The 17,001-nt window shown below is 41.4% G+C and overlaps 1 protein-coding gene across 4 annotated transcripts in view; it reads right to left on the bottom strand.

The window, feature by feature from the left end:
• The window catches only part of sdk1a (sidekick cell adhesion molecule 1a), a 229,814-nt gene extending 221,804 nt beyond the window's left edge, over positions 1-8,010 (bottom strand). For all 4 annotated transcript variants that reach the window (XM_062532947.1, XM_062532946.1, XM_062532945.1 and 1 more), the window contains exon 1: positions 6,560-8,010. In XM_062532947.1, the coding sequence (XP_062388931.1) occupies positions 6,560-7,013 (454 nt within the window). In that variant the 5' untranslated portion in view covers positions 7,014-8,010. The remainder of the gene's footprint in view (positions 1-6,559) is intronic.
• Between the last annotated feature and the right edge of the window lie 8,991 nt (positions 8,011-17,001).

Consider the following 17,001-nt stretch of genomic DNA (forward strand, 5'->3'; position numbering starts at 1 on the left):
CAGCACAGCTGCTCCCGCTCGCCCTGCCCTGCCTGTGCCCTCCTCCCGCTCCGCCCCCCTCTCACCCCCACCTCCACGAGGCATCCTCATTTTCATATGCCATGCCACAGTGCACGGGGGCCAGCTTTTATGGAGGGAAAAGATCATTAGTAAAGTCATTGCCGCTTCTGCCGCAGTCGCTGCCAAAAAACACTCCCGTTTCCCTAATGGAGCCGGAGGAAATTTCATGGTTTGCCATGGAAAAATATTTGCTTTCTTTCGCTGTAAATTGTAGTGTACAAGATGGCTGTTTTACTATCGCAGGCATTAGGCAGCTGCTATTGTCACCCCGGCTTTCATCACTGGCGTCCTTCAACTTGATGCTCTGTTTAACTTTTAAATGATGATGGGGTGTTTTGCTTCCCTGGTGCTAGAAAAGCACTGTTTATGACTTTGACTCATATCACTAACCCCTGCCATTCCCTATCCTTTTTCTCTCTATAAAAACACTGGCACAGTCTATATATGTTGCTAGACGCTATAATAGATGGAGGAAATTCAGTCTTTATTACGAAGCCTCAGGTGCCGCATGACAGAAAGGGCAAAGCTAACATTTACAGATCTCTCTGGGCTGTGCCTCAACCGAATGTTTATTTAAAGCATTCATCTTCTTACGGGGAGTTCGGCTGAATTGTAGCAACTTCAAAAGTCAAGACGATTACTATTATATTCCTATTTTCATCTATTTTTCTTGCCACATATAGTCCAATTTCACTGTTGTACTTCTTTTCTCTTCTTTGATAAATCACACTATGGTTGTGAGAGCTCAAGTGGTTTCCTTCACTGGGAAATTGCATTTTCTGAATTCGAGCTTAAGTTGGTATATCTTGCCTGTGCAAATCTGGACTATTTACATTCAGTTGTGCATTCCCGGCATGGTACATGTTTGCATGGGGGGAATGTAAATGACAGAGTGATTTCACCCAGCCCCGTGTGACAAATTGTTCATCGAGTACCGGGGTCATATTTTAAAGAGGAAAGTAAAGATTACACTGACACTGATCCTGCCGTGCAGAATATGCTGAATAGGTAAAACATTTATTTCTCATGGGCACCTGGGCCGCTCAAAAACTTGAGCTGTGAATTTATATCCATATTTTCTAGAGCAGGATAGATCAATCACACTTGAGATATCACTTATCAATGGAATGTCATGCTTTTTATAATTGGTTTCAGAATGACTTTTCCCCCTCCTGACACATCTCTATCAAAAAAATGAACAAAAGGAAAAGCAAAAGGAAAACCTGTTCCTCTAGAGCATATCAGGCTGTCGCCCCGTGCACTGTGGTAGCGTTTGTTTGCCTGTCCCCACTGACTGAAATGGTTCCAAACATCAACAGGTGTTTCCTGGTTCCCACTATGTCCAAACACAAGCCTCTGTTCCATTAGTCTCTTTAACAGATATCACATGCGTCTAGGTAAAGCGAAGCACACATTCCCACGCTATGCTTAATGTGTATCCACACTCAATAAAAACATTCCTGTTGACCCCCATCCCCCACCCCACCCCCTTTTATCAGATGGCATCCACACTGGGACAAAAGGGCAGAGGTCAATGTTGGGCAGGAAAAGACACTCACATAAAGCTTTACAACAAATCGAGGGCTGAGAACCAAAGGGTCGTAAGTGACATTTCGCCAACTTTACAGGAGAGCCAAAACAAATCTAACTGCTTCTATAGTATATGTTCACAGTTAAAGACCTTTGTTTTTGTTCAATAACTATATACTGTACTTATAAATATTTTACTTCTATAATTTTGTCAGCTAAGAGAGCTCATCAAGAGCTTTCAGGTGATATATATAACTCAATTTTGACCAAAATGTCACTTACGCCCCTTTGGCTCTCAGCCCTCGAAATGAGAGGCTTGCTTGCAATATGCAAGTGTTTGGAAGTGTTAATGTTTAACAACCAACGCAAACAAGAATCAATTACATACTATTATACTGTAATGTTGATGAAAAGTCGAAGATATAATTGGAGAAATTTTCTCTGAGCGATCAATATTAGTGTGGGAGCCTCAGTACATTTCAAGTAAAGAGCTCATGGTTTATTTTCTTAACATGTACTGGTGCTTTTACACAGTGAGCCACTGAGTAAACAGAAATACGGTTTATGGTGGATACAGGTTTATTTGAATATTCAAACCATGCAGAAAATAAGCATTTGTTTTGACTGGACATTCCTAGTTCCATGCAGGCTAAAGCCTTCCAAACGTAACAGCTCTCTGAGGCCACAAAGTCATGCCTGCTGCACTAAAATCTCAGTGTTTGCCCCTTCATTAAAGAAAGAAATGCATTAAGTGGGTCTCTCGTGTATTACAATTTGGATTTTATATGAACAGGGATAGTTATAAAATAGACAAATTACTACTTTAGTATTCATTAGTATTAGCAACATCCGATAACATGAAATGATACCATTGCTGTATCTTTGTACACCTGAATGAATGTTGTGCTGCAACATCTACTGTAGTACAGATAGGGAACTTCTACATGAACACAGCTAGGAATGTAACATTTTGTCTCCAGCAGTCTGTATAGTTACAGTTTTAGTAATGGCTTTATGTACTGTAGGTTACTACTGTAGGAATATACGAAGACATTTCTGAACGCACACAAAAAAAAAAAATTCTCTGCATTTCTTGTGGGACCACGGACTGGGCCACTTGGAGGTTGCCTCTGGGCCACATTTGGCCCGTGGGCTGGCATTTCAATAGCTCATATATTATTACCTTATCAGATATGAATCATTACCAATAAACCCCCAGGAATCAACCAAAGCCCACTGGTTAGCTCCACTTCAGTGATGGAAGCACTGGGGGTTGGGGGTGAAGCGATCAGCCATCAATAATCATATGACAGAGGCTGATGGAAGACAGCAATGCTTTTACCCCTCACATATACGAGCACCCATCCACCCTCACCCTCTTTGGAACAACAACCACCAAGAAACACACTTCATATTGCTAGTCATTGCAACCATGACAACCACCAAACAGACTCACACAGGCCAGCATGAATATTAAATGCTAGAACTATTCATTCACAAACTTTTGTATGATGTCACATGCCCATAACCCCCTGCCTGCCCTCTTAAATAAGATAATTCATACTCTCCAGTAGCCACTCATTATATTTACATTTATGCTTTCATATGAAAATTAAGTTGCCACTCACAGACCATGTGGCACACGTTGTGTGAGCTTTGAGATGAGGGCCTTGTTCACTAACGACAGATTGCAAGCACATAAAGGCAATATAGCTCGCTCTCAGTGAAATCAGGACTACAGCCAAATTGCATTGTAAGACTGTGTAAAAGGGAGTTGTTGATGTATTAACGGCATGGTCAAATTGATTGGGGGGGGGGGGGGGGGGGGTTATTGCTGAAGGGATGGCTGGCAAGACAATGTCAAAAACAAAAAACAAAAGCAAACATCACACCTTATATCGACTGTTTGTGTGAATGATATTGTTACTAAATTGTCCATCACTAAATATGTGATGTATTTAAATAGGCTACGCTTTCTTAAAACAATGCATTTTTAAATAAGCATTTCTTAAAAGTAAACAAGTACATTTTCTTTTTCTCAGTCTCACTATGATCTGAAAGAAAATTATACAATCCAAAGGCTTAAACGATTGGCCCCCAACAGAACCTCAAGCACTAAAGGGTTCAACCCTCCTAATGATGTCGCAAAACAGTGGGTAGTATATTACCATGAATTAAAATATGCAAACATTTGGTAGAACCAAACTGCTTAGCAGTGTGTGTCAAATCAATGATTTCACATGCATTTTGCAGAGACAAAAATCGATCAATTATGGATACAAAATTTGCGATTTACAATTCATTTCACAAAATCAATGATCAACTGGACGGCAATCAAGGACTGCCTGCCTTTTCCCATGACAAATAATCTTGTGTCTGACCAACACTCAAGCAAAACGTTACACATATGAAATCACCGATGCGAGAGGAAAGCTACAATTTCTCACTCTGAGGACTTCAAGAGAAAGGGGGCAACAAAGAAAAGCTTCTGCGGTAAATGATTGCACAGATGGTGTGGCAATGAAACGTCAGGGTTTACAGTCGTGAATGGGTAGTGTGTGTGTGTGTGTACTCGCCTGATGGTGCAGCCAGCAGATAATGCACATGTGGAGGGGAAAGTGTGTTTTCACCTGCCATATTAGATACAGTGTTTTGATGGCCTGGATATTTTTACAGAAAAGATCTTGCCAAACATCTTGCTATACTGGAGCACTTTGTACGCACTCTGTGCATGAAAAATGTGCTATAAATAAAATACTTACTTACTTACACACTTACTTACTTACTTACTTACTTACTTACTTAGACTCTGTTTACATCCTCACAGGCTCTGACTCTATGCCATGATGACCACTGGTTATCTATATTTCTACGACAGATGAAAATTCTTATATGGTATTGATTGTCACTTTAAATGAGTTGAAAGTGACAGTAAAGGTAATGGATCCTGTTCATTTTATTCTAGTTGATAAAACACCGGCACCTTTCATGAGTCTTTACGACAGTCACTTATGACATGGGAAAATGTTGCAGCTCTTGGCATTTAAAGGTGGAGGCTGAATGTCAATCTCAACCCGATTTGCAAGCTTTGATAATGCAGGCAGCTGGCTGGTTCCTCCTATGGGATCAATACCACCTAACCCATTCCCAGAAAAGAGTTGGTGGCTTTCCAAATATCCAAAGACCTTGACACAGGACTTGAAAACTGGCTGACACTATATGCACATCAACAACTTTGCTGAACCTCTCTGAATTAAATAAGCCTATATGACATGATGCGAACTGCCATCACCAAAGTAGCTGGACAGTCAGAGCTATTGAGACAGCATATGAAACACTTGCACAGTGCTGCAAAAGTCCTCATGATTGGCAGGACCTTGCAAAGGCTCTGGAGTCTCATGGATTTCCAAGTTAATCAGTAATCCCTGCTTCCATGGGTGTGGACTTTGAAGTATTGAAAGACTGTGATGTGGGGTTTGCTCATAGGAGAGTCCATAGTTGACACATTTGTTAGAAAGTTTTTTTTTCTGTCAGTTAATATAAAGCAAAGTATTTTTTCTAGTGAAATAAAGATTCAAAAAAGGACTTCCTCAAGCAGAATGGTGTATTGCAGTGATAGGAGAGTATGTCTGCAGTTAGGCTCTGGAGTGTTAAGAACATTGCTAAAGCAGTATGACATTTCATATCCCTGGTTTCACAAGATCCTGTGGAGTTGTATTTGTTTGAAAGGTTAAGCTGTTGGTGTTCATACAGTGATTTACCCACAGCATTTCTCCAAAACAAAGAGAGAAGAGAAGCTAATGAGAAAATGAAAGTTAAGTCTGCTGGAGCAGGATGTCAAATCATTTGTGCATTAAACGATAGTGGCAACTGTGCCACCCCATCTATTCACTAACTAAATTGATGACTGTCTTTTGAAACGCTGTTAAATAGTGTCTTCATATGATCATTATTGTCATTCATTTTCTCTCATCTTTACAAATGCAAATACGCCCCCCCCCCCCCCCCCCCCCCAAAAAAAAAAAAAAGATACAAAATACATATTAAGTGGGCGGAGAAGATAGCTTGAGGCATACTGTTGATTATCTTTTTCAATGCCTACCTAAAATAACCCTGATAGATGTAAAATTTGCGGAATCATAAATATGCCAATTAATGGGGCATGTTGTTTTTATTACCCCAAATCAAAACACATGATGATTTCATAAAAGGGGTCTTGCATCAGTAATTACACATGGATGATCTCTAAACAGGATTTACTTGCATGCCGTCATGTGATGTATAATCCCTTTAAATGAATGGAGAAAAAACATACATTATGTTAAATTAAGTCTATTCCTCAATAGGAACTAGGCATAAATGTCTCGGGGGTATGAAAAAAGACATAGGCTATCCCTAGGGAGATCTAGCCTATTCAATTTTTTCGAAAGAGATGTTGTTATATCAGGCAGTTCTGTAGATCTAATAGTAGGCCAAAATGGGATGAAAAGCCAAAATGAAAATCCCAAAATTAACATAAAAGGTTTCCTTAGTGAAATTGTCATCTTATGCTTGACCCAACCTCAGCAAAATCCCCCACCCACCCCTTCAACAAACCCTGGAGTTCGCGCGTACCCGTGGTCGCACGCGTAACATCTGTGACCGTCCAAAGACTTTTGCATCGTTTGTCTACAATAAACAGTTTATCATCATACGCCATTTCCTGTGATAGTCACATCCAATGGAACTTTGACATGTGCATTTGTTTTGTCTGTCTGGTCATTTAAAAAGCTAGAAGTGCTTTTATTCCGTTCGTCTCAGTGATTATAGCCTACGGTATGAATACATATTCCTATAACAAGTTAGGCTATATCACTGTGGTTAAATGGCGTTTGGTATAGCCTGTAGCCTACATCTTTCAATCTAGTCATATAGCTTACTTTTGCCTCACTTCCCTTGAATGTGTATAGAATGGGCTATATTTTCTTACCTTGAGCTGCTGTTTTCAACACGTGTATGGAAAGACACAACGCCCACCAACTCCATGATCCTAATGCCAACTTTCTTCTTCCATTGTGGTTTGAATATCTTGATGAAAATGTTTTTGCGTTATCGACAGTCATTTTCTTCGTATGAGTATGACTGTGGCTATTCAGAGGAACTTCACAGTCAGTGCAGAAATAGTGGCGTTCGGTAAATCTTAAGTCAGAAGAACTGTGATGCACTGGCATCACATTTGTAGAGTTACAGGTTTTCCCGGGTTCGGTCTGGTACGAGCTACCGTCTCCTGTGCGAGCAATGTCCGCTGTATTCACTCTTCTGTTCAGGTGCTTGTTTCGGTGAGTTTGACGTATCCCTTTAAAAATTCTGGAAGTCGTTTTATTCTCCGATGCTTCGTCGTCAACACTTATTTCATAGTCAAAGCGACCTCTTCGGTCAGTCATTCTGAGGTCAGAATTGTGGCAGTGGCGAATCGCGCAGCAGCTGCCTTCTGAGCTACAGTTCCCCTCTCGATGCTTTGTGGCTGTGAGGATTTTGATTAGGTTACTGAACTCTGTCTGCCGTCAACTTGCTCGGCATGAAACCCACCGACTCTGTACGAACATGCTGCTTCAGTCCTCAAATAAAACGTAGTGAATTAAGTGAGTTACCAGTTAAACTGATTGAACTAAACTAAGGGCACCTAATGTGAAAAGACTGTAACCGTCTGTCCGTCGTTCACAGCTGCAGGGATGTGCTCCTTATCAGCCACTTTCTGGAGCGCTTCTTGAAATATGCTTCATCATTTGGGTTGCGAGAAAGCGTTAACGCAGTTTCCCTCTTCGCTGTCAGACGACGTCCATGCAACTTAGTTTCCTTTTGAAAAGTATTAGCTTACGTTAGGTTACCAAGCAGGCTGACTTGTAGGCTAGCCTTATTTTAAATAGCCCATACACATCCTCGCTCTATGAAGTCGAAGAAATCTGCAGTAGCCTAAAGCTTAGGTTTTCAAAACAATTCAGTTTAGGACCCATTCTTTCTGACGTAGATTAGGCTATTTATTTCGCTGGGCACCATAAGCTTCTTTTCATAGCAAATAGGCTATCCTATCCGAGAAAAGGTAAAGCCATAAGTTCTTACGCGTCTGGCACAATGCTGCGGTGCTATGCTGACTGACTGACACGTTGTAGTTGTAAAAGCCCTTACTTAAAACAATGCTATCTTCGACTATAAACATTGGCTATGATTACAGTCACATTCAACGACAACCAAACAACTTAGAACTAAGAATGACTAGAAAGAGTCTTCAGCAAACTGGCGCAACGAGATAACATACATTATTACGCACACTCTTAACGGGGCAGCGATAAAGATAGCCTGTGGTACCTCTAGAAAACATGCACCTATCGGAGCTGTGATTTTGACATGTAACGAAGCCACGAGCAGGTGGTGATGGTGGGAAGAAACTCACGTAGCCTGTAGAGCACAGAACTATCCAGGGAGCGACGTGGGGGTGGTGCCACCGCAGCAACACTACGGCTCTGCACTTGCCGCTGAACTTCCATTCAGTAGCATACAGTTCTGTTCCCCCGCCCTACCTATACTCATTGGCTGTGTTGTGATTTTGCATATGAAGCACCTTTCAACGGCAGAGAATTTTGTTAGGCTTATAACGAAGTGGTCGGCTGATAGTGCGCGTGTCTGTGATAAACTATACCATGACAATATGTGGACTGGCAAATCTTTAAATAAAATAAAATGTGTCCATCAGTAAGTAAGGTGATTACAGTTGGCTAGCTAATGTTATCAAAGTATTTTTTGTTTGGATAAAGTATAAATGAAACATACAGCACCTGTCATTTTTTTGTTGACCTTTTGATCTGTTTCTGATGTAGGGGCCAAGGAGGGGTGTATGTCCAGGAGTTTGACAGAACCATGAAAGTTAATGACTCACTCTTTAATTGTAACTCAATATCATATCAATACAGCTTTGGGGAGTTCATTACATACAGTACAGACAGAAAGTTGTGGTTGCTCATTGTACATTGTAAATACCTTTCACAGGGCCATCTATTTCATTCCAGTTTGAATCACAACAGCGCATTTTCAAATACCACTCACCAAGGAAGGCAGGAGATCTCAGCCTAACTATCTCTTCAAAGATCAGCATTTTCACGCTCAACAACCCTCCACCCACCTACTGGCACACAGGCACGCAAGCGTGTAAAACACACACTGCATGCACGCACGCATACAAATACACACACACTTTCAACACACAGAGGCTACTCAAAACAGGTACACCCACACATGCATACATAAATTGAGTGACACAAATAAAGTGCATGGGTAGACACACTAACACACACTATAGAGAGAAACAGAGAGAGAGTGAGAGTGTGAGAGAGAGAGATTTTATTGCTTGAATAACTTTACATAGGATATATTTTTTTATGCTGATGAAATTGAGTTTCCAGATTTCAAGGTTTTTTTGCTTGTGTCTGCACAAAACTGCTTGCTAACAGACAACCTGACAAGCCATGTGATCTACGTGTTTCCATACAAGGGGTAATTCATCAGATCACTTTACAGAAGGCAGTGATTTATCTCGCCCAAGTTTCTGCATAATCATTATGATGGATTATAGATGGCACACCTGATTATGGTATTTCAGCCTTTCTCTAGCTGACCTGAAAAAGCTTTTGATGAACTTCCCTCTTGAATTTGTTTAGTCACTGCATTACACACAGCGATGCATATGGAATTAAGACTCACTGCATCTGACAGTTTTCAAGGTATCAGTTCTTCACAAGGTATCAGTTCCTCTGTATTTTTTCGGTGACAGATTTACATTGTACAGTTTGAACCCAACCCTGAGATGAAAGCACAGGTTAACCTTGACTAAGAGGGGATAAATTAAACCTTGAGTAAATCCCCCCCCCCCCTCCCCTACCCCCTGTCCTGTCACAGGCTGCACATCATGGCTTACGTTTTGCTTGTTTCTTACTACCATTCATGTGAATTCCTGTTGCCCCCTAAGGCAGATTACAAGGAGAAAGCGTTTCTCTCTCTCTCTCTCTCTCTCTCTCTCTCTCTCTCTCTCTTCACTCAGGTGGATGAGGAGGACTCCACATTGCTTCCCTCTCACTATATATTCGCAATGCCTGTCACAGTCCATCCCTGCTGACCACATTCTATGGCTACATCTCAATGAGTGGCTCTCTCTCTCTCTGCTGCGAGGGGAGGCAGGGTACCTCTCGCCGACTGAGGCCAATAAATCATTCTCCCCTCCTTATCTAAAGCCGAGTGCCGATGACACGCTGTGGGAACACAATCAGATGAAAAGGAGACATCGAGCATGTAGGGCCAGAGAAGGGTTTGATGGGCACCACACAGAGACGGATATGGGAGGGGAGAGGGAGAGATCACAGGGACGAGGCCGTGCCTGCAGTGAGTTAAAGGAGTCCCACTCCCAGGCCGGGTGCTCCGTGCCCTGGGTGGACCACAGTGGTCAGGCCAGATTCATTCTGAATATCAACTGCAGAAGGCTTTAAGATGATGGTTGGTTGGTGTTGTTATCTGAATGATAATACTTTGTCTTGCCTTTGTCTGGGTGTTTTTGCTATGCAGGAATAGTCTTTTTAAAGGTAGACAAGCTGTTTTACATAAGGCAGCCCTCATACTTGCTTTTCCTGGAGACGGACTCCGTGACCTTGGTGAAGGGGTATCATGATCTTCTAAATAACTAGCAAGAGCAAGGGAACAGAAAGTACAGTTACGGAACTCCTTACATTTTACCAGTATTCTGTCAAACATTTCAGGGTTCTGTAACCCTGGCCAGTGAGTGCCTTGATATGTTCTCTCTTTTTCCTGTTTAAAGGAATGAAGTTTGTTGGGCATGGGCCCAAGTATTGTCCATTATCTGCCCCTGCCCTGATAAATTTCATTTTTTTCTCTCTCATTAGTGCAGTAAACTGTCCTTGCCAGCACTCTGTGATTTGAAAGAAAAAGCAGCAGATGCCTAGTATCATCCCCTCTTTAGCCAGAGGACTCAGAGGAAGTCTCTGCAGGATCGTTCCAAACAATCTGGAGGCCAGTGAACTCAAGGCATCAGTGCCAGTCAAACTTGGACTGACCAATTATTATATTGTTAGACAGTCTCTGGGTGGATGAAAAGTCCACACAGGCTGTCTGTGGATGGATGTTTTATCAATAGCCAAAAGTCAAGAGTGCGGAACGAAGTGGATAACTATGAAATTCATATTATGTACTATAATTCATAATACATATATCACCTGTTGTGTCATATAATATAATTTATATCACAAAGACCTGTATGGGTTTAACACTGATAGATAAATAAGCCGTCTTCCCTTTTTCTGTGATCACAGACTTATACTGTAGGTCTTCTGTGATTGTCTGATGCAATTCCACCTTACACAATACAACACCTAGGTATGCAGCAAGTAAATTAGCATTCATTCAAGTGTTCTTGTACAGCAATGAGAAAATTCAGGAGCCACCACCACTGTATATTTGAATCTGATCGCTTGAATCAGTGCTTTCCCCATTAAAGTTTTTGTTTCAGACAAAACATATGCATGGTTGATTGAACAATCAATTCACTGCTCCAAAGACCCAATGTCAAATGTTCCTGGCACACATGAAATAGAGCAGTGCACTCATGAGGCATAGCATGCTGCTGCTGCAGCACAAATCAAGGGGACTAAGCCAAAACAAAAAGCCCACTAGTGCCCCCTGTGGCACTGGGAATGAAGTGCAGTCAATTATGCATAGCAATGAGCTGCCTGGCGCCTGCAGAGAGGCATGGCATGTAAGCACTGCTGAAGGATGTACAGGAATGGCACTGCTGACACCCTTACAGCTGGATGATTGTGTGTGACTTGTGATCCTAAACCAGACACTGCAGGGGGTGACGGAGGTTGTTGAGGTGGGTGGAGGGATCCCCCCGCCCCCTTCCAGCCAACCCGCAGTTGTTTGAGCTTGGAACCTGAGGAGACAGGTTGCTTAAGACTCATGCTGGGTTCCCTGGGAGTCTGTGGCCTGGCCCAGTGTGCAGTGATCCATTTCATTGCTAAATATCACAGATGCACTACGGTGACGATGCACTTGGCAGAAGAGTTGCCTCTCAATTATACAACGCCCCCAAGTGGCAGGGGTGGAAAACAGTTAAGACGCTCACACTCACACTGGTAATTACGAGGAGCTGGGGGGACCCAGTTTTCATGGTTGGACTAGAGCACATGCCCTTTTTATATGCTGATAATCATGCTAATTATGGACATATCAGACTCCACATGTACATCTGCAATTTTATTGAAACAAAACATCCCCATTTTCTTGTGAAGCTGGCAGCACTGTGGTTATTGACGTCAATCCAGGGTCGTTCAGACTTTGGGCATTCATTGAGGACACTGCGTGTGAGCATCGAGGATGGATTGGAATTTGTGAGTGACCAGGCTGGTTGCCGTAGGGACATGTGGAAGTCACCCTGACAGTTTCATTTACCAGAGATAAAATTTATCAGACCCCCCAATTCAGCTTGCTTTCCTGGGGATTAGAATTTATCAGAAGAACCACTTGAGAGAATAATTAAGCCGGCACAAAATGCCTCCAAATAATGTTCGACCTGAAACAGTGGCAGCCATTGTGCCTTCGCAGCTGTCATTTCATGTCTCCTTTTCTGGGGCTGAAATCCATAAACAAGCCCAAGGAGAGGCAGTCAGAAATTAAACCACACACAAATAATCAAAGGCCACAGCGTTTTATTTTTAAACACACGCTGAGCAATGTTCCCGTACCCTTGAAGTTATTGCTGGGTTTTCTTTACGGCTTTGTGCATGGGTCCACTGCGCCAACAGCTCTTCAGTTGGGTGGCCACAGCTGTTTCTCTGTATGCCTCCATGTGAATACAGGCCTGTAAATATTGATTTATGCTTCTTCCCAACCCCCACACCCCCATAACGAGTGTGTGTAGACTGAGAAACACACACTGAGTGACCAGTGTGCTGTAAACAAGAACAGACTCTGAGGGCATGATTGAGCTTTCCGCTGATGGAGAGACAGGAGATGATGCTTCTGCCCCGACTGCTCTGCTCTGCTCTGGTCAAAATGAGAACTTGACGACTGTCCGGTGTTTTTTTCAGAATAGGACACTGACTCAGATGCCCTCTAGACAGTGTCTTTGTAGCTGGTTGATTACTACCACGGTTTTAATTGATGCACTTGTTTGATGTAATACACAGCACCTTAGAGGATATTGCGGCATGTTACTTGCATGAGCCCCTTGCTGAAATGATATGAAGGGGAAAATAAAGCACAAGGAGAGTGGATTCATTTCCTGCAAAACTGAAGAAAAAAAAATCCCAGGGGAGATCAAACATCTAATTAGATTACATTCCATATTCATTCATCTGATTTTGCCCAAGCAGACTAATTATAATAACTGACTAATAACTAATGCCCAAGTGTATAAAGCCACCAACAGGTCACTGGGCAATTAAGAAATGTTTAGGGTGAAAAAAAAGGTGGGGAATACTGACCCTTTCATCTGAACATGCGCTATGAGGAAAACATCAACAGGATGCTGTAGCACCACCAATGGACAGAGTTCTGACCCACCTCTCAGATCGCACTGTAAGACCTGAGTCTTGCTGGATGCAGGTAGATACAGCTCCACCACCACCACTAGATTTGAATGTGTGCTGCTGATAACTTCGTTATGGTCGAGAGATATCATTTCCTGGGGTGAAATTAAAGGTCTAACCACGCTTTTGAGGATCATTGTGTAACCCCCACCATTTTCTCCTTCTTTCTCTTTTCAAAACAGAATCTGTTGAATATTACATAAAGCTTGCTATGAGCCCCACTTTCTCTATACTGATAAGTGTTTGCACATAACTCAGCTCTTAATTCACAAGTGTGCGCCAGTCTTGGGCACTGGATTGTTTCTCAGCATTTGTTTGCAGTGTAATAGATTCTGTGAGGGAGGCATAAATGCAAAATAGCCGTACCTCAGGCCCACACTACAAAATAATTGGCATCTGATAGAATATTCCCTTGTAGTGATCCCGGGTTGTTGCCTGGCTACTCATACCATCTCATTGTGATGTGAAGGGCAGATGGTGTTGATCCTGTTTGTAAACTTAGCTCTGCCAAAATCACCTCCTTTAATGATGAAAACCTCAGTTGTTTCTCATGACAATCGAGTGTTCGGATCTGCATCCTTTATTTTGGCTGTTAGTTGGGGTGTTATCAAGGTCTCTCTGTTGTTTCGGAGTTGTAGTACTAAATTTGACATCTTGAAACCTTGACAGTTTGGTGTTCTCTGTTACAGCCTTTCCAAGTCATAAAATTGTATTGCACCACAATGGTGTCTCTCTTTCAATGCATCAGCATGTTGTCCAGTTATTCTCCAGTGTATAATCACGTCACTTGCATTCATCATTGCATTCAAAACACCTGGACACTGTTCCTCATTGAGATGCAGTGTAATACAATGTGCTGTGTGCTGTAGTAACCTGTCATTTGCTGTTAGAATACACCATGTAATATTCTAAGAGCAGAGACTCTGATGTCCAGGTTTTCATTTATTTTAGTTAGTCTGTACCCGGTTTATTTCAATTCTTCATTTATCAGGAATGATAGTATTAGTGACAATTTTGTGCTTGAAGCTTATACATTAAACATAAAGCTCAGTAGAATTTAAAGACATTTTCCGAATCAAGCACATGGAGACACACTAATACCATCTTCCTCCTTCATTCAGTGAAATCCTGAAAGTGCCCTAAACACACTCAATATTGTGATAAGGATGTCATAGAGTAAAACAAGCGCTTAGATCTTCCCCCAAGTGCTCATATCCTTGTGCTGTTCTAGACTTGTAAGAAGATCTGCCTCTATTCAGCAGTCTGAATGATGCAAGAATAATGGCGTGAAGGTTCCATGACAGAACCGGCTGATATTAATTTACCCTCCCTCCTTTCAAAATGTTCATTGGTCTCCTTGGACTCCCCAGTCGCTTTCCGTTGGAGCTCCATTTGGCATCTTGTTAAAACTGAAAGATGAAATCCCCTGGCCTACTTTCCAGTGTCGAGGCCTAGTATTATTTGTCAACATCAGATGTTTAAGAGCAGCCCGCGTCTCAGCCCTTGGGGCACGGTTTGAGCCACACTTAATCACGCACACAGAGTGTGAGGCTTTGCTTCGGCTTTTCAAGGTGGTCCAATTATCCTCATACTGGCAGTGGCACTAAGTGACACACAGTTTGGCACTAACGGTGTGCCTTGTCTTAAGAACACGACTTGTTATTTACTCTTAATTAAAACACGTTTCATCCACTGTGACACAATGCTACGGTAAATTATGTCTTCCTCTCCGTGCGTTTTTCCCCATTGTTTTGTTTTTCTCCTCCTCGTTTGCTGGCCTGATATTTCCAACCTGTTTCTTCTTGTTGTTTTTTTTTATCAGCTTGACAGCATTTAAAATATAATTTTCATCCCTGACAGGTGGAGCAGCTCCCAATTATGCTCTCGTATTTAATTATGGGAAGTCACAAGGTCTGCCTTGAACAATGCTGTTTAATTGCATTCATTCTCAGTTCACAAAGACACATGTGAAGTGCTGTTAGTGGAAGAACATGCGCATGTGCATGTTTTTTGAATGCACAGGGAATCGGAAAACAGGCAGAGAGGCTCTCCAGGATAACGTGAAATTGTGTCAAATATTTACTAAGTTGATTCACATCATTTCCTCCCATTTATTTAGGGTGCATGAATGATGGATTAATTAATTTACATCACCAGATGTTAAGTAACATAAATACATGACAAGCCAACTCATTAGGAATCTTCAATCAAAATGTCTGCTAACCTGTCAGTCTGACGCTTTGCCCTTTGGCTATTAAGGGCATATGGTTTGACAGCTGGGAGGTAGAGGGGTGCTTTGTTAGAAGATGGGCCATCATTTAAACTCTGCATTAAGTTCTAAGTACTGTATGATGTTTCATTCACTCTGGAGACAATAAGGACTCCACTGGACATGGAAATTGACAAGAGAGCGAATGACAAAATAAAAGTCCTTCTGCTTATTGCATACCTTGACAGACAGGCATTACTACTGTCTACCAGCTTCCTGATTGCCCATAGGTTCCCCGAGGTCTCACCGTTTCAATAATGTTTCCAGTAAGGCATGTTTTGAAGTATTTCATTTTCATAAAAGATACTCATACAGGAAACCTTTGGAAGGATTGCGAACATTTTGCAACCTCTGATTTGGAAGTATAGGTCTACTGTATATTGTATGGTATAGGTCTATACATATTTGCCAAATGTTTTGTGGTGCTAATGCTATGTTGTTAGGTTCCCATGTGCAGTAGTAGTGATAAAAAGGATAAGAATCTCCGTGTATTTGTACCATTAGAAAATACAGCAGAGGAAAAACAATCAAACCTTATGGCCTCCAGTCTGATGACGTCCCTGGAAATGTTGACTGTTGGCAGAAGTAATGTGATAATCGTACAAGGAGGTGCCCTTTCTTCCTGACTTTCTTCCTGGCTGTCAGAAGATTACACTCACAGAGTCTACTGAGAGGACATCTTTTTATAAATATATATATTTGTCCCCGATGTCTCGATTACTAGAGGACACTACGACATATCATATCACATTGTCATCAAATGCCACTGTGAGCTGAGGAACAGACACTCTGGTCAATGAGATATTCCAATGGAATATCAATGTCTTTGTCATTCATTTATTCTCTCTTGCTGTCATTCAGACCTTGCAACTATGAGGTCAAAAAGGAAAATGGAGCATCTGATTATTCATACTGTATGGTTTGATTATATATTGTATTCATATGTCAGTGGTCCAAAAGAAAATGATAATGCTTGACCATCTATGTCTATACCTCCAATTTCATTGAGGGTTATTTCCTTCATGACAGGAATGGCCAACCTGTCAATATGTTGTGGTTATGGTTATGGATTTGGTTATGGTTGTGGGAATTGACATATGCTTTCATCTAAACCGGCATAGCCTAGAAATAAAACACAATACAATAGTTAAATTTAACAGTGAACTATTTAAAATGTTAAAATGATGAACAGAAATGTAAATTAAATCAATAGCCTAATGCAAATAAACAATGGAAATGAAGGAGAATAGCAAATAAACAATAATGTCCATTCAATCAATATAATAAAAGCAGCATGGTAAGACTATTAAGGAGAATAGCAACATGCAGTGTTTACATGAACTACTACCTTATTTATGTCAAAATGGCAATGCTTTTTACTATTTTAATATTACTATCTGTATCAGTCTAATTTAGGAAACCCATAACATAACATATGATGTAAAAACTTGATTAGTAATAAAACTAAAAACTAATATGGGTACAATTTTTCTATTCAAAACAGCATGAGTGACA

The sequence above is a fragment of the Sardina pilchardus genome, chromosome 3, assembly GCF_963854185.1.
Source record: "Sardina pilchardus chromosome 3, fSarPil1.1, whole genome shotgun sequence".
Classification (NCBI taxonomy): Eukaryota; Metazoa; Chordata; class Actinopteri; order Clupeiformes; family Clupeidae; genus Sardina; species Sardina pilchardus.